Consider the following 18,752-nt stretch of genomic DNA (forward strand, 5'->3'; position numbering starts at 1 on the left):
ATTCTCTAATGGCTTCCCCTGTACCTTCTCCTCACGAAGATCTCTGCTTATTACCTACTACCCTTCTCCTTTGGCCCCCGTATCTAATGGTCGTCTTTTCCCCCTCACACATGGCTCAAATTTCTCTTTTGCCATATTCCTCCTCCTTCGGGATCTGTGGATTCTCAGCAGATACCTGGGCCAGGCCCTTTTCTGCTATTTCAGCCATTTTCAACTTTTCAGCTGTGAAAGCCATTGCCCCCTTTCCGTTAATTTGGAACTGCTCTCTGCTGCTTACCCTGCAAGCTGTCTTCTCACGACTGTAGTGTTTCATCTGACACATGTCATGCTTAGTGCTCCCATGAGCTGGCTTTGTAACAAAGCTTCAGTCGTTCCCTGCCCTGCAGTGTCTCTTCTCTACCCCTAGATAAAAGCAGCTCATGTGTGCTTAACACCTTCCTCCCCCAGCCATGGTTATTCGGTTTCTACCTCTTTATCTCTATCCCAAATGTATCAGTACATTGGGCAGGGTTCCCATTGTTATAGCACTGATGGGGGTGAAGTTCCTAGGGATAGCCACCAGGTGGCAGAGTGGTTCCTCATACCCAAGCCTCAGTGCCCTTGGGGGAGGTGGGGAGGTTAACTCGGCTAGGGGTAGAATTCTTTCAAGGCTTCTGGGAGGTTTCCAGCAAGGCTAGAAGAATTGGAAATTGCAGGTAGATCCTATCCTAGCAAAGAATGCTCTCGCCTAGAGAGATCACCCCTTTGTTGGTTGTTTTTGTTTATCAATTATGCAAGTGTTTGTAACCATTATAGAAAAATTAGAAAATGCCAGTAAGCAAAAAGAAAAATATCAGGTATCTGAGATCTTACCACATAAAGGTGATGTATTTCCTTCCAGACATTTTGCCATGCAAATCTATACAAATAAACACGTGCTGTGTGTAACCATTAATGGAACAACCTTGTGTACTTTGTTTTTTTGTAACTTCTTTTTATCACTTTGTAAAATATAGTGGATCTTGTATAATGTCAAAAAATATAGATCTACATCATTTCCTCATTTTCGTATTTTTTACACATTACGTGAGTATATACTTGTGCAAAAATTATGAGAACATTAGTACCTTAGCTACAGGGTATTCCAGTTTACAGATTTACCTTAATTTATTTAATGAAAGGTCACTCTCTGTGTGCCGTCTGGGAGTTTCCTTCCTTGGGATCTCACTAATAGGCCTGCATCCCAAGTGTACTTTTTAATCCCTCTAGTGGCAACCCCAAACCTGGTTGCCTATTGGAATCAGTGGAGAAGTTTGTGAAAGGTGTGGATTGCCAGGTGCCATCCCAGGTCTTGAGAATCCAGAATTCCAGGAATGAGGCTTGGGCCCATGTATTTTCAAGAGCTCCTGCCATCACTTCAGCTCTCGCAGCCTAGTTGGAACCACTGATTGTGATCACAGGTGAGACGATCACTAGAAGCCCTAAGGGTCTCATTGAGGCTCCAGGCCGCTGGAATCTTCTTGCTTGTGTTCTGGATGAGGCTGAGCAAGTGTCCTTCCTTCAGCTCCCCTTCCCTGGAAGGCGGGTCAATGAGGTATTTCCTCAAGAAGTAGGAGAGCAATGTGACCCCACCCAGCAAGGTCACTGAAAGTGGGAATGAAATTCTATCCTAACCAAAGCAATTTGTACAAAAAAAGAAAGTTTTCCAATGAATGAATTAAGTTAAAAAATGTAATATTAGTGTTACTGTGGACACGGGTGTTAAACTAGACTCCAAAGGAAAGTCTAAGAGTTCTTATGGGCTGTGGTATGGATGGAGAGAAGGGCCAGCTATCAGAGCAAGCGGCTTTAGCCAGGGTCCAAATTTAGAGGTGAGGGGATCCCTGAATGTGACTGGAAAAGTAGTTACAGTTTTATTTTCAATGACCCCTAACTCAAAGTTAGCATTTTCTATCTTAGTGAACATAGGCCACAAAGCACAGTAATATTAGCAGTACCTGTCTTTGTCACTAATGGCAAGTATTTTCATATCATATTAAGTTGTTGAAGATATCTCAAAACATTGTTTATGTGTATCACTACTTTGAAATTACAGTAGTTTTTTAATCTGCCTTTAGATCTTGTTATAGAATATATTAATAAAGTACAAATTTTGCAATATCACAAGTTGTTAAAATATTTTGATAACTGTATTTCAATTTAACTGGTTTCCTTTGTGGTACTATGTATTTTATTTTACGTATTTAAGCCTTTATTCTGAGAAGTAATCCATAGGCTTCACCAGACAGCTGGAGAGTCTGAGGTACAGAAGAGGTTAAGACCTCTGTAGCAGAGAGTCTGCCAGAGTTAGAATAAAGTCGACTCCCAGAGGAGGATGCTGGCGGAAAGAGGGATGCCTTTTCCAGTTTGTGGGGGTGGGGGCACTTGGGGGAAGGAATAGGAAGCAAGAGAGAAGAGGCAAAGGGGCCAGAGGTTAGGGAGTTCATGGGGGAAGGTATTATATTCTGAGGGCAACATTTATAAAAATAAGTTGAGATAGAAATGATGATTCTTTAAAAAAAAAAAAAAGCAGACATGAGGCAGACATAAAGGACAGAACTGAGGCCACGACAGAACCCAGAGAGAATTGTTATTGTGAGAAACAAGCACTCCAGAGAGGTTCAGATCAGCTGAAAGCAAGATTTTTAAAAGCAACATTAAGGGCCCGCCCCATGGCCAAGTGGTTAAGATCGCACGCTGGGGTTCTCAGGTTCGGATCCTGGGCGCAGACCTACAGACCACTCATCAAGCCAGGCTGTGGCGGCATCCCACATAGATGAATTAGAATGATTTATAACTATGATATACAACTATGTACTGGGGCTTTGGGGAGAAAAAGAAAAAAGATAAAAGCAACATTAGCATCCGGGTGGGTTGAGTCTCCACAATTGGTTGAGTAACTGGTCTGGTTGAGTGAATTCAGTAACAAGGATGTGATGGGAGGGGGTGTTTACCTGGAGGGTATGGGAAAGAGAGAAGGTGGATGCCAGCAACCGTGGTTGGGAGAGTGTGGACATAGGGAGAAGCACATAGCCTGACTGCTTTCTCATTACATTCTTCCTGTGGGTTCAGCACCATTTCGATTGAAGGCTTTGAGTTCTGTTCTCAGGCTTGGAGATCTCTGAGAAAGGGGTCACAATTAACCAAGTCTGTTTGTTTAATGAGAGTATTCAGTCCTGGTGGAGATCTAGGGAAATGAACATTGTTCTGGAACGTATTTTCTTGGTGAGCATTAAGTACCTTTAAGACGTACATGTGCTTTGACACCGTAATTTAATTGCTTGTAATTTAGCCCAAGGAGATAATCTAAAATATGGCTTTATGCTCAAGGCTGTTCATTATAGTGAAAAATCAGAAATAATTAAGTGCTCAAAACAGGAAGATGTAGAGTAAATTATGGTACATCTGAAAATTCTTTGGCCATTGAAAACGTATACAGGACTTTTTAATATTAGAGGAAATGCTTATGATAAATGCTAAATAGATTCAAAATTATGTGGAGGAAATATTTCAACTGTGTAAAATGTGCAGAAAAAGGACTGGAAGGAAATATGCCCAGATGTTTAAGAGTGGCTTCCACTTGATTGTGAAGTTATGGGTAATTTATTTTCTGCCTTTTTTTACTTTTTACTAGACAAAACTTCCACAGAATCTGTATTACCAGGAAAAAAATGTTCTGTCACACAAGTAATGTACAAACACTTTATTGTAAAAATTGAAAACAAGGGGCTCGAAAGATATAAAAGTATAATGAGAAAAAAGTGAAACTCTCCCATCCCCAGAGGTAACCACTGTTGATGGTATACCACCCAGCCTTCTAAAACTTGTATATACATATACATATACAAATGCATTGTTGTGTTTTCTCATTTACCTAAGTGAGGTCATACCGTAAGTATTTTTCTGCAACTTCCTTTTTTTCCCTCTAAAAATGTCTTAGATGTCTTTCCACCTTGGCACGTGTAGTCCTACTTCACTCATTGTAGGTGCTGCCTTGTATTTCACGATATGGAAAACCGTGCTTTATCTAACCGTGCCCACACTGACGGACAGTTTCCTAGCGTCTTTTCCCCACTATCTGAAGCACTGATGCAGTGAAGACCTTTGTACAGGAGTATGAGTATTTCCTCAGGACAGGGACATAGAAATAGAGTTTCTGGATCAAAGACCATGTGCATTTCTGATTTTGATAGACATGGCCTATTGTTAAGATGATAGAAACCCATCTCCTGTAACCAAGACCCTAGAATAACGGTGGCTTAAAACAAGGTAATTGTTTACTTCTTTTCAATCAACAGTCTAAGTGTAAGCAATCCAGGGTTAACGCTATGGCTCCAGAGTGGCAGGGACGCAGATTTCTTCTGTCTTGTTGCTTTGCCATCTTCAACACATGACTTTAATCCTATGATCTAAAATGACTGCTTCCACTCCTCCACTTATATCCATTTTCCAGGAAGGAGAGAAGGAGAAGTCTAGAGCAGAACCCAGAAGGGACACCATTCCAGAACAGGCCAGAACTTAATCATATTGGCCATACTTAGCAGTGATTTGCCACAGGCAGCTTTGTGCCCAACTAAGTTTCTATTAGTAAAGGAAGAAATCTCATAAAAGATATGCAAGACCTTTACACTGAAAACTACAAAACATTGCTGGAGTGTTCAGATCAGCCAAAGGCAGGGTTTTTAAAAGTAATCGTAGCATGTGGGTGGGCCATTGGCATTCTGTACTTTACCTGGTCACAGCACTCATTTGTTTTTCTATTTGATTGTTTTCCCTTTTTTCTTATTGATTTGTAGGCACTCCTTTTTGATTATGGATATTAACCTTTTGTCTTTATAGGTGTTAAAATATTTTCTTATAGTCAGTTTCTTATATTTTAACTTTGTTTTTGGTGCCTCTTGATGTGTTCAGGTTTCAAAATTGTAAATAATCAAACATATCGGTCTGTTTATGGCTCTGGGTTTTGTGTCTTGCTACTATTGTTTTTATAATCAGAAAAATGAGAAGAATATCCAGGTAAGAAAGAGAGAGAAAGAACAAGAAGGAGAAGCAGCATCAAGGGTAAATAAATTACAGAGATAACCTAAAATCTCACATTCACTTTTTATTCTAATATCCTCTTTGATAGGCTGTCTCCATGGAGCCGTTTGAGGGACCTGGGCTTTGGGGACTGACTAGGATTTAGATAGGTGGAGGAGAAAAGAGAAGGTATTCCCAGAGAAAGGAATAACATAAATTAAACCATGGAGGCACAATTAAACCTGGCTGAAGTGGACCTGGCTGCATGAGGCGTGTACGTTGGGAACAGTGGGAAATTAGCTGGACAGGTAGGTTGAGGATGGTCTTTGGACAACAGGGCAGAGGAGACATGTAGTGATTACAGGTGAACATTGGGATTAGGAGGAAGGTGTCAAATGCAAAAGGATACGCAGCCGTCTTATCAATAAAGGTTTGAAAGGAAAGGAAGCAAATTAAGTATCTAACAAAAGAGAAATGGTCGAGTAAATTAGGGTTTAGCCACATGATGGAAGACTGATAATGAGTATAATCATTCTTGAAGGCTGCATGGAAAAACATGAAAATTATAGTAAAAAAGATTAAAAAGCATATAAAATCATAATTATGATTAAAAATATTTAAAGAAATATGGCATGTGGAAAAAAGACTTGAAAAGGAACACTTCAAAATTAACGAGGTATATTTGGATGATGAGTAATTATCTTTCTCTTTTAAATATCCTTATTTATTGTTGTCATTCTCTGTAATATTTTTAAAGAGGCAGGTGTTAGTGGATCGGAGAATCAGCAGAGGCTTTTCAAGGCTTCCTGAAGGTGAACTAGGGGCCGAGGGCTGTGTGCTGCTTGGGAGGAGGGAGGCCAGACCCTTTGGGACGGGTGACCCAGGAGAAAGGGGCCCATTCCAGGGCCTGCTTGTCCCTTGCTCTATAGTCCCAGGATGATAAAAGTCATTTCTTGCATTCCAGGGTCTCCTCATGCTGCTACAAAACCTACCTACGATACACTGGGGCAACGAAGAGATTGGGTTGCTCCTTGCCGAGGCGTACAGACTCAAGTACATGTTTGCTGATGCCCCTAATCACTACCGCCGATAGGTGCTGCCTCCCCGCGGGGATCCAGACTGCCCCCATCTCTGATGGCAATCTGATCACTGTGGCCACTGTGCGAGCCGTGGACCCCGGCCAGGAGCCACTCCTGCTGTAAAAAGCTCACGTCCGCCGCCCAGGTCTTAACTTCTTGGCGTGCCTGTCCACCACTCCATGTCTCGGGATGGGTCTCTTGGACCACTATCAGTATTCCATGCCGTGTGGATGGGCCCAGCTCTGGGAGAGGACAGAAAAGGAGGTACAGGGTTGTCTGCCCCTTTAAAAGAAACTGGACAAAAGAAGGGGAAGGCTCAGGGTCTCAACTCACATCGTCCCTACACAGACTGGCTGTCATTTGCCTCCCAGCCCCAGCTGATACTGTTGCTTTTTGTGACATAGTTTTATTTGATCACAGGTCAAAAACGCCTTATGTTTTCAAAAGACTCCTGGCCCCTCCGCCCTCTCCCCTGCTCCTGGCCGTCTCCCTTCTGCCCTAGTCTGAGCCAGTGAGGGGCAGCTTTTTAAGACCATTGTTTTCAGGTGGAGGAGGCATAGATGCTTAGAACTCTGGGAAGAGGCCTATACCCAAGGGCTAGGAATTTTGTTTTTCCTTTTCTCACCAATGTGTGTGTGTGTGGGTGGGTGGGTTTACACACCCATCAGCATTTAGTTACATGTCTGAATTTCTGTGTCCGGACTAGCCCCATGAAAACCAGCTGGCAAGGGCCCCAGTGACCAAGTGTACGAGCGTCCCTTGAGAAGGATCAGGGCAGGGGAGTGAGAAGGGGCGTTTTACCTCTCCACATCCTTTTTCCATGATGACCCACTCCAAGATATTATGTGTAAATTGTGTTATTATGTATATGGGTAAAGATGTACAAATATATGTCCTCTTTGTAGCAGATATGATTTTATATTTATAATGTGCATTGACATGTGAAAGCAATCTCGGTCACTAGCACACATGAAGTTGCCAGACAGGTGGCTTCAGCGCCTCCAGGTTGGGTTCTGAGTGCCCTCCTGTGAGGGAAGTGAATGGGCGTCTGCTAGGGTGAGCATAGCTGAGCAGATGGAGCTGCCTTGAAAACCACTGGCAGCCATCCCAAACATCAGCGTCTCAGAGTTTTTCTCTCCTCCCCTCTCTTCCCACCCCTCCCCGGGCCTTTCTGGAGCGTCTGCCCTGCTCCTTCCCCTCTTCAGCAGACAGAGCTCCCCACCCTTCATTCCCACCACCTCCCAGAGAGAGGACTACAGAGGCAGAAGCCCTTCTGCATGTTTTTAGCCCCTGCCTTTCCCCCAGAATCTGGGGAGGGCTTTTGTTTTTTACGTATTTAAGTCAGCATTGTATTCAAGACAGAAGCTGTGACTGACTTGTCCGTGCCAAGGAAAGAGGTTTCCTGTGTGTCCCTGGGGTTTGGGGCTCTTCTCAGAGAGAGACATTCGATGTCCCCCGATGTCACCATCACACCCCACACAGCTCATGAGATGTGTGACCCATGTTCAATTTTTGGTGTTTGGTAATTAAGTGGGAGGCATGGTGGCAAGCAGTTGTCATCCTCTTGGGAAGTCGAGCATTGTCCCCATGGGTGACACCCTTGTGTCTCTGCCAGTGAAGCCCCACCACGGCATGTTACATTTCTCATCTGGAGCTGTTTCTCAGGCATTCTTCCTAACCTTTTTCTTTTCCCCCTTCAGTGTGCCTCGATAGTCTCCTTCACAGAGTGAGAGGGCTTGTGACCTCCCTCAACTGGACTAATTAAAGAAAGACACTTGTGTTCCCAAGTGGTGGTTTTATTTTTTTAGTTTTTATGTTTGTATGGGAAATTGTGGATAAAGTGAAAGAATTGTAAATAAATAGTGTATTTCCTCCTCCACTGCTGATTTTTCTCCGATGGATCTGTGTAACCTGGAACATAAGAAGTGTCCTTTTCTTGGGTTTTTCTTGCTGATAATAGTAAGTATAGGGGACAGGCCTTCTGTAGGGCAAGCAGGGGATCAACAGAAGATCAAAAGGCAGTCTCAGAGGATGTCAGCAAACACTCAGAGAGCACCTGCTCTGTGAAGGTGAACCTGTCTCAAGAAAGGCAGTTGACTGCATTTTCCTTCTACAAAGGATAGATTGGAATGGTTCCTCTGCCCAGAACTTCTTCGCAGGACTCATTTGAGTGTTTCTTGGTTTCAGTCATTAGGAGTTATATTAGGATCAAATTCTGCTACATGTAACAGAAACCAAAAATAACTGCTTTGCACAGCATGGGAAGTTACTTCTCCTTCACATAAAAGTTCAAAAGTAGGCAACCCAGGGCTGGTGTGATGAGTCTGTTTCACAAAGTCTTTAGAAACCTGGACTCCTTTTCTGGATCTTCATGGTCAAGATGACAACTAGCACTCCAGCTACCATGTCCATTATCCAAGCGAGAGAGTGGATTAAAGAAAGGACAAAGGAAAAAGAACGAAGGACAAAGAAAGAAAAGGATGAACGAAATGTGCCAGCAGTGTTTTAAGGAAGGTTCCAGAAAGCTGCCCCATAGTACCTCTTCTTACCACTCACAGGCCAGCACTTAGTCCCATGGTGGGTCACCCCTAGTTGCAGGGGAGGTTGAGGGGTTAGTCTATTCCCGGCAACCATGTGCCTGGCTCAAAATCAGGATTCTGTTTCTCGGATTCAGGTAGCAATCTCTACAATAAGAACTTATGAAAATAAGTTGAAAAGTAGAGATGAGAATTTCCCATAAGCATATATTCACAATTAACCTTGGAATTGAACCTTTGTCCTAGAACATGGACAGTATTTCTACTTGATATTATTCAGACTGAGGCCATTAGTTGTTCCTGAGGCTAATAGAGAAAATAACTAATCTGAGCTAATCTTCATTCAAAATTTCTGTTTTTAATTTATGTAGGAAGTCAAGCTTTTTCTGAAATGTCTGGTCATGATTAGAAAATTGATGAAACCTTTCAAACTAATCCTGGCATACTCTGACCTGCAGTTTATCCAATGTTTCTGCATTCTAAATCTCTACAGTTCTACTCAAATAGGCCCTACTTCTGTTTTTATTCATCGGTGAAGGGATAGTAGCACAGATTCCTCAAATAGTGACCCCATTTGCTTCTAGAGGCAAGACCCTCTTGTTGACAGCATTTGGCTTGTCTTGGATTGGACTTTGCGTGTCGAACGTCTCTGTAAAGCTTTAAGGATTGGAGTCAGAAACTAAGCCCCAGTAACTGAGCCCTTCATACCTCTCCCTGGGACTTCAACACTCAATTCCTGGTTGGAGACAGTATTGGAAACTGCCCTGGACATCAAGAAGAGGATTTTAGACTCATGATGAAAAAAATGAAATTCACAAAAACCAGAGAACATAAAGCACGTTGTCACAAGACCAGAATCTTCTGAGCCTGAGCCAATTTGCCAGGATAGTTGCAGCACACCCACAGCTAGAGCAAATCAAAGCATGCCCTTATTTTGGCAAAGGCTGAATTAGAATTCTTGGAAGCAGGGCAAACCTCTATTCAGTTTGGTTCAGCAGGTGGATTGTGAGCTGTGGCTTCTGGGTGATGAGTGTGACAGTCCCTGCTTGAACTGATAGCTGTGGTGGGGAGTCTGTGACTAGATCCTGGGGACTCAGTACTTTTGCTGTAGGGACACCAAGCTTGTCTCAGTAGTGACCCCATCATACCTGTCCCACCCACCCAGCTATCTGAGAGACGAAAACCCAGACCTTCTCTTCCAACCACTGGTCTCCAATCTTTTTAACCTATATCTTCATATTTAATGTGGGTTTCCTAAAGACATGGGTCTTGTTCTCCAATCCAGTGTGACAATCTCTTGTTTTTAATTGGTGCCTTAGGGCATTTACAATGAATATTAATATGGTTGGATTTACGTTTACCATATTATTTGTTTTCTGTTCCCTTTGTTTTTTGTTCCCCATTTCCTTCCACCTTTTGGATTATTTGAATATTTTTCAGTATTCCCTTTTAATATATCTATTGACTTTTGGCTATATATCTTTGTGTTTTTTTAAGAGGTTGCTCTAAGGATTGCAATATATACCAGTTTATAGTCTACTTACAGTTAATATTTTATCACTTTAAGTAAAATGTAAAAGCCTCACAACCATACAGATCCTTTTACCTCCCCTTTCTACATTGTAGTTGTTATATGCATTATGTCCACATACTTTGAAAACCTCACCAGATACTGTTATAATTTTTGCTCTCATTATACATATTTTAAAGAACTTACCATTTATGTTCCCCCTTCATTCCTTATGTTCCAAGTTTCCCTCTGATATTAATTCCATTCCGCCTGAAGAACTTCCCTGAGCATTTCTCTTAGAGCAGGTGTGCTAACGAGTCTCTCAGTTTTCCTTCATCTGAGAGTTGTCTTTATTTTGCCTTCATTCCTGTATATATTTTCTCTGAATATAGTTATTTTCTTTCATCACTTTAAAGATGTTCTTCCACTGTCTTCTTGCTCCCTCAGTTTCTGATTAGAAACCCACAGTCGTTGAAATCATTGTTCTATATTTAATTCATCATTTTTCTCAGACTGCTTTTTTAAAAAAAATTGTGGCAAAATGTACATAACATAAAATTTGCCATCGTAATCATTTTTAAGTGTACAGTTCAGTAGTGTTAAGTACATTCACATTGTTGTGTAACCATCACCACTGTCCACCTCCAGAACTGTGTTCATCTTGCAAAATGGAAACTCTGTACCCACGAAAGGACAGCTCCCAATTTCCCCCTCATCTCAGCCCCTGACAGCCACCATTCTGCTCTCTGTCTCTACGAATTTGACTGCTCTAGGTACCTCATGTAAGTGGAACAATACAGTATTTGTCTTTTGTGGCTGGCTTATTTGACTTAGCATAATGTCCTCAAGGTTCATCCATGTTGTGGCATATATCAGAATTTCCTTCCTTTTTTAAGGCTGAATAATATTCCATCATATATATACACCATATTTTGTTTTTCCATTCATCTGTCAATGGTCAGTTGGCTTACATCCATTTTTTGGCTACTGTGAATAATGCTGCTATGAACAGGGGTGTATATATAAATGTCTATTTGAGACCCTGCTTTCAGTTCTTTTGGGTATATGCAGAAGTGGAATTGCTAGATTCTATGGTAATTCTATTTTTAATATTCTGAGGAACTCCCATATTGTTTTTCAGACTGCTTTTAAGATTGTTTTCTTTTTCTTTGGGCTTCAGATGTTTGATTATGTGTTTGAGTGTGGGTTGTTTTGTTTTTTGGAGTATTTTTGTTTGTTTTCTGCATTTATCCTGTTTGGGGCCCACTGAATTTCTTGAATCTATAATTTTATGTCTTTCACCAATTTAAGAAGCTTTCAGCCATTATTCTTCAAATATATATTTTTTCTGCACTCATCTTTTACTCCTCACCTGGGACTCCATTGATATGAATGTTGGACCCACCCTAAGACTCTGTTCATTATTTTTTCATCCTTTTTTTTTCTTTCTGTTCTTCAGATTAGATACTTTCTCTTCAACTATCTTCAAGTTCATTGACTCCTTTTCTGTCATCTTCATTCTACTATTGAGCCTGTAAAGTGAATTTTTGTTTCAGATATTGTGGTTTTGGGTTCTAACATTTCCATTTGGTTCTTTTTATAGTTTCTCTTTCTCTGCTGAGAACTTCTATCTTGCCCTTTATTTCAAGTGTATTTACTTTTACTTTATGGAGCATAGTTATAATATCTGTTTTAAGTCTTTGTCTGACAAGTCCAACATCTGGGTCATCTTGGGGTTGGCATCTTTTGATCATCTTTTCTCATAGAAATTTATCACATTTTCCTAAGTCTTTGTATGTTAAATAATTTTGGATTGTATCCTGGGCATTTTGAATATTATGTATGAGACTCTGGGTCTTATTAAAATCCTGTAGAGCAGGGTCAGCAAACAATAGTCTATGGGCCAAACCCACCCCCCTTCCTGTTTTTATAAATAAAGTTTTATTGGGACACAGCCATGCTTATTTCTTTACATATTGTCCATGGCTGCTTTGGGACTACAACAGCGGAGTTGAGTAGTTGTGATAGACCATGTGGCCCACAAAGCCTAAAATATTTACTGTCTGTCCCTTAAGGAAAAAAGTTTGTTGACCCCTGCTCTACAAAATAGTGATTTTGTTCTGTTTGGTTTTAGCAGGCAATCAATCTAGTTAGGTTCAAACTGCAAGTTCTGTGTCATCTTCTGTGAGCCATTGTTCCAGTGTCATTTCAAAGCAAAGTCTTTGCTGTTTTGGGTTTGTTTTGACCAAGTAAAACTTGTGCCAGTTCACGCACAGAATTAGGGGATCCCTTTCTCTAGCTGGCTTCTCTCTGGGATTCCCCCTACACTCTCTGGCTCACAGCCAGAATGACAGTGTTTCTCTTGAAATTTCAGCTGCCCATGCTGCTGCCACCACTGCTCCACAATTGAGGCCTGCCCTTGGGGCAGGTCTGGGAAAGAGAAAAAACATTTTTTAATGTAATTCCCCCCACACCCTCTGGCTTGCAGGGACCCTTTTCCCAAGTCCTCTGTCAGAGAGATGGGGTTTGTGACATAATAAGATATATATTTGGTCTCTGCCCCCAGTTCCTGACACAGCTCCTAAAACCTTTGGAATTTCCTGAGTCATAGAGGTGTTAGGAGTATCTTTTGTTCCAACATTTGGTCTTTGACCCTGGTTTCTGACACAGAACTCCTAAGTCCTGTGGAATTTCCTGAGCGATAGGAGATCTTTTGTGCTAATGAGGTGACTCTTGGTGGGCTCCTGGGTAGCTTCAGGATGGGGGCTGGTCACCAGAAAGACCAAGCTGTGATTAGAAGCTTGGAACTTTCAGCCCCGCCCCGCATCCTCTGGGGAGGGGGCGGGGCTGGGGATTGAGTTAATAATTATGTCTGTGTGATGAAGCGTCCATAAAAAACCCTTACTGAAGAGGTCCAGAGAGCTTCCAGGTTGGTGAACATGTCCAAGTCCCAAGAGAGCAATGCGCCCCAACTCCACAGAGGGAGAAGCTCCTGCACTTAGGACCCCTCCAGACCTCACCCTATGTACCTCTTCATCTGTAAACCTAAGTAAGTGTTTCCCTGAGTTCTGGAGCTGTTATAGCAAATTATCAAACCTGAGGAAGGGGTTATGGGAACCCCTAATTTGTAGCCAGTTAGTCAGAAGTCCAGGTGACAACCTGGGACTTGCAACTGGCATCTGAAGTGGGGCAATCTTGTGGGACTGAGCCCTTAACCTGTGGGGTCTGCACTAACTCCAGATAGTTAGTGTCAAAATTGAATTGTAGGACACCCAGTTGGTCTCTGGAGAGGTGGATAATTGGTTGGTGTGAAAAACACCCCACACGTAATGGTGTCAGAAGTGTCGTGAGTAGAGTAGAAGAAACAAGAGTTGTTTTCTTCTAGGTTTCTCTGAGGGTTTTTGTGTGTGTGTGTGAGGAAGATTAGCCCTGAGCTACCTACTGCCAGTCCTCCTCTTTTTGCTGAGGAAGACTGGCCCTGAGCTAACATCCATGCCCATCTTTCTCTACTTTATACATGGGACGCCTACCATGGCATGGCTTTTGCCAAGCGGTGCCATGTCTGCACCTGGGATCCAAACCGGCGAACCCTGGGCCGCCAAGAAGCAGAACGTGCGAACTTAACTGCTGCACCACTGGGCCGGCCGCTCTCTGAGAGTTTTTGCTACCTCTGCTACTGTGAAGCTCTCCACTGGGGCCTACTCTCAGGTGAAAGCTGTGAGAGAAAAGAGGAAAAAGTTTTGAGAAACTCACCCCATACAGATAGCTTCTTCAAGCTTTGACTCCTCTCCCTAATTTGCCTGCTTGTTTACTTTTCCGAGCTCTTAAGTAGTTATATTTTGTCCAGGATTTTCAGTTGTAATTAGCGGCAGAGAGAGGTTGCGGTGGGCTTACTCTGTGTTGTCTAGCACCAGACATCCTCCAAACGTTTTTGACCACAGCCTACAGTAAAAAAAAACATTTTACGTTGAGCCCAGTACAGACACACACACAAATATGAGCAACATTTCACAAAGAATACTTACCCTCACTATGTGTGATGGCCTCTGACCTGTTCTGTGGTATTCTGTTTTTTCAAAATGCTAGTAAAGATTCATTACTGAGAGTTAACCTGAGTTTGAAAAACACAACTCTAAACATATGACTGAAATGGGAGAGTGAAGCCTGCTACTAGCTGAAATAAACTTAAGCACATTTCAACAAGTCGTGAATAATAAACACCGGAGCTGATAGTGCCATAAATTTGTGAGTCAAAAAAATGTTGATGAGAATGGCATTGTAACCTTGGATGGTAGAACTCAGGGTTCTCCACGTGAGAAACACTCCCGCTCTCCTCCCTTTCTGCAGCCCTGGACAAAGGTGAGTCGGTTTAGGGATCTTTGTGATTTTTATGGTTCCCAAATAGCCAACTCAGAGTGATATGATTCAATTGTAAGTCACCCCAAGCCTAATTTTATATTAGGCGCTTGATACCATGTATTACTTGCAAAATAAACAGCCTGAAGCGAACTCTGCAGTGAAAGGAAAACAAGGCGGTAATTATTGATGCCTGATTCCCACTGCCTTCTTTTCCTCCCTCTTGCCTGTCTGCTTCTTTCCTCCTTTCTCCTCCCCGTTCTTAATAAAATCAGATGGGTAATAAATATTTGAATGGATACTGGTCCTTGGTAAGTTAAAGGATGTGGATGCTTAAAGAAACAGCCAGGGCCCCAAACAAAAGGGAATGAGGTGGTTTCCTACAGTACTAATTTCAAGTACCTCCAAAACAACCACCTTAATTACTGATTACAGATAACCTTCAAAATATAATAAACTTGATGACTCATTATAAGTACTTCCAAAATATAATAAACTTGATTAAAGCTCTCAGAAATATCTTATAAGTCTACACTTGAAACCCTACATTTACCTAAAATAGCACTTAATGCAAAAGCTGTCCAAAGCAGATGGTCCCGTTTTCCCTCTTCACCTGTTTCTGGTTTGCTAAAACATTGCTGTTTCAAAAATGAAAGACATCTCTTCCTGATTCCTTCAGCGTACAGTCTTACATTTGGGGGGTGTAGAGAAGAGATGGTGGTAGAACAAGGAGTGAGAGAAAAGGTAGAGTGAATGAGAATGCAGAGCCATCAGCCCCACCTCCCCGCCCCCACCACACACAGGCTGAATCACTCCACCTGGAATTTTACCTCCACCCAGTCACCCTGAATTCCTCCAAGTCTAGGGAACCCATCTGTGTACTCACTGCCCACCCCACTCCAAAGATGACAAATGCAGCAATCTGTTGAAAAGTTGGCTTGTGATCTCAAGGTTAGAGAGTACTTAGGGAGAAACACAGGACTTCACTTGAGATGCTACATCGAGACCCCTTTCTTCTCTGCTCAATCTTTTGAAAACAGTGAAAAAGTTCCTCCTCACCCTAATTGAACCCCACACAAGGGAACCACACTTGAAATCAATTGGCAGAGCTGTGCCCCCAAAGTGGATCGACCCTTGCTCACAGAGGAAATTATTTGGTTTAGACATTTTTAAAAAACTCATCTTGCTTGGAGATGGGTGATAAAAGAGTCTAAAATTGAAGGGGTTTCTGCTTTATAACTTCACCAATTTAAAGAGGGCAAAACATCTTGTTTTCTTTCTTTCTTTCTTTCTTTCTTTTTTTTGAGGAGATTAGCCCGGAGCTAACATCTGTGCCCATCTTCCTCTATTTTATATGTGGGACGCCTGCCACATCATGGCTTGACAAGCTGTGCGTAGGTCCACACCAGTCAGAAACAGTGAACCCCGGGCCGCCAAAGAGGAGCACGCAAACTTAACCACTATGCCACTGGCCAGCCCCTCCAAACTGTTTTGATCATGCACTCTTAGCAACAAAACAAAGTCTGAGCATACAGCCCAATATATGCATGTTTATTTATTCATGTAAAGTCTATACATATCCTCTATGTTGTTATGTACATATAAAATATTCACAAAAGTGGCCATTTTTAAAAGAATGGGATTAAAACCTAATTAGACATCCTGATATATTTGTTCCACAAGCAAACGGGTCATCTTGTATCCTCCCAGGGGTATGGCCATTCCACCTTACAGACCACTGCTAGACACTAATGAGTGAAGCCTTTGGAGCTAGAGATCCAGGCTCAACAGCTCTGGCTTCAGTTCCTTGCACTGCCATTTACTAGTTGAGCTTCATTCATTCATTCATTCATTCAATTAAAATGTCAGGAATACAATGGAAAACAAGACACACCCTCAAGAAGCTCATGGTAAGGAGACCTTGGGCCACCCAGTAGTCTCAGGTTCCTCATGGGTAAATGGGGATATCTTACAGGATGGTAGTGAGGATTAAATAAAATAATAAATGAAAAGCATATAATAAATACTTAAAAGTGGTGCCTACTAATTCATTGTAGGGCTATTTGTGATCTCAAACGACTGGAAAGAACCAAATTGTCTATCAATAAGGGACTGGTTGAATAAAAAATGGTACATCTGCAGAAGGGAGTAATATACAGCTGTAAAGAGGAGAGAAGAATATACATATATATTGCCATGGCATAATATCCAGGATATATTGTTAAACAAAGCAATCAAGATGCAGGAATGGGGGAGGGCTGAATAGGTGAGGCATGGGGGATTTTTTTAGGGCGATGAAATTATTCTCTATGATACTATAATGTGTGACACTATGCATTTTCCAAAACTCATAGAACTTTACATTAGAAAGAGTGAAACTTAATGTATATAAACTTTTAAAAATCACTTAGGAGGTCAGGGGATCCCAGATAGAATGCAGACTGAGATGAAAAGAATCTAACTGTATGAAACAACCTTTCTGAAGGGGGTTAGGGGAAAAGGTGCTGACCTAAGTAACTTTGGAAACAAGTGGAACTGTAAGACTAAAGGCAAAATACCTGCACGTAAGTAGTGCACTCCAGTTGATAAAGTTGTTTCCCACAGGTGTGTGCGTTAACAATTTTGAAACGACTACACATGTATACTGGAAATGATGGTTAAGTAAATGGAAGGCAGATAGTGGGAGCCAGGTTTTTCATTTTTGGAGTGGAAAGTTACAAATAAGCAAGGGGGGTGGTGACTAGAATGATCCAGGTGCCAGGTGGTAATGCATTAGAGTTGTAAGACATCTGTATGCACTTGTTTAGCTTACAGATTGAGATAAGAATGTATATGTACATATACATGTGTTACTATATACATACATACAATATACGCATACATACATAGATATTCATAAATATGTGGATATAGAGGGGTTAGTATTCACACATATATTTACTTGCTCTGTCATCTGAGAGAGCCTAGAAGCAACAACATCCCAGTCGCAATCAGCACACCTAGTACGCAGATGTTGGTTTCTAATACCATTTTCTAATAGAAGGAACCAGGGCTCCTTGTAGAAAAGGCTGATTCTAGGCCTAGAGCATCTTGTGCCAGAAGGTAAGGAAGTGCTCAATAAAACACAAGGATGGGAGTATGTAAAAGGACATTGTAGCCAAAGTAGGAATAATTTGAGTAACAAAGTGGTTTTGGATTATAACCCAAAGTATAAAATAAGTACCCATGAGTCCATACTGATATAAATGATTCAATAAATAAATGGGGGAGAAGAGACAAATATCCTGTGCAGAAGAATTTGAAATAACTTATGTAGATTTCCTACCCTTAAGCAAGTGGAGCATAACTCCCCGTTCCTTAAGTGTGAGCCGTGCCTAGTGACTTCCTTCCAAAGAGTACAGTATGGAAAAGGAGAGAAAGAGTAACTGTACACTCCCTCAGCCAGGTGATCAAGATTAACATCAACAGTGATAATTCATGTTGCTAGCATGTACCCTTAATATGACAGGATGAGAATGGCATTTTACCTCTGTGGTCTTCCTCCCCCAAAATCTATAGCCCTAGTCTAATCATGAGAAAAACATCAGACATATCCCAATTGAGGGACATTCTACAAAATACCTGCCTAGTACTCCTCAAAACTTTCAAGGTCATCAAAAAACAAGGAAAGTCTGAGAAACTGTCACAGCCAGGAATATCCTAAGGAGACATGCCAACTACATGTCAGGATGGCCTCCAGGTGCCCTTGCTATTCCTGGGACAGGATAGAATGCTAAGGTGGGGTGCAGGCACCAACAGACAGGCATTCAAAGCTTAGGGAAGTGTCTGCTTGAGTGTGCAGATGTGGCTCCCCCCAATTTTCCTGACCCTCTGTGACATCACAGGCTGAAATTCTTGATCTAACAGTGCCACCCGGATAAAATGCTCCAGGTTGGAGTTGCAACCATGGTTAAGAAATTAGGTTGTGGGGCCGGCCCCGTGGCCAAGTGGTTAAGTTCGCGTGCTCCGCTTTGGAGGCCCAGGGTTTTGCTGGTTCGGATCCTGGGCGCAGACATGGCACCGCTTGTCAGGCCACGTTGAGGTGGCGTCCCACATGCCACAACTAGAAGGACCCACAACTGAAAAAATATACAACTATGTGCTGGGGGCATTTGGGGATTAAAAAAAGCAGAAAAAAAAAAAGAAGATTGGCAATAGTTGTTAGCTCAGGTGCCAATCTTTAAAAAAAGAAAG

At 41.9% G+C, this 18,752-nt stretch overlaps 1 protein-coding gene across 4 annotated transcripts in view; it reads left to right on the forward strand.

Moving 5' to 3' along the window:
- TBC1D22B (TBC1 domain family member 22B) overlaps positions 1–7,995 on the forward strand; it is a 66,747-nt gene extending 58,752 nt beyond the window's left edge. For 2 of the 4 annotated variants that reach the window (XM_070584496.1, XM_070584498.1), the window contains 2 exons: positions 5,795–5,849; positions 6,002–7,995. In XM_070584496.1, coding sequence (XP_070440597.1) covers positions 5,795–5,849; positions 6,002–6,105 — 159 coding nt within the window. In that variant the 3' untranslated portion in view covers positions 6,106–7,995. The remainder of the gene's footprint in view (positions 1–5,794; positions 5,850–6,001) is intronic. The other 2 variants (XM_070584497.1, XM_070584499.1) reach the window with 1 other exon arrangement.
- The last annotated feature ends 10,757 nt before the right edge of the window (positions 7,996–18,752 follow it).

The sequence above is a fragment of the Equus przewalskii genome, chromosome 19, assembly GCF_037783145.1.
Source record: "Equus przewalskii isolate Varuska chromosome 19, EquPr2, whole genome shotgun sequence".
NCBI classification, from domain to species: domain Eukaryota; kingdom Metazoa; phylum Chordata; class Mammalia; order Perissodactyla; family Equidae; genus Equus; species Equus przewalskii.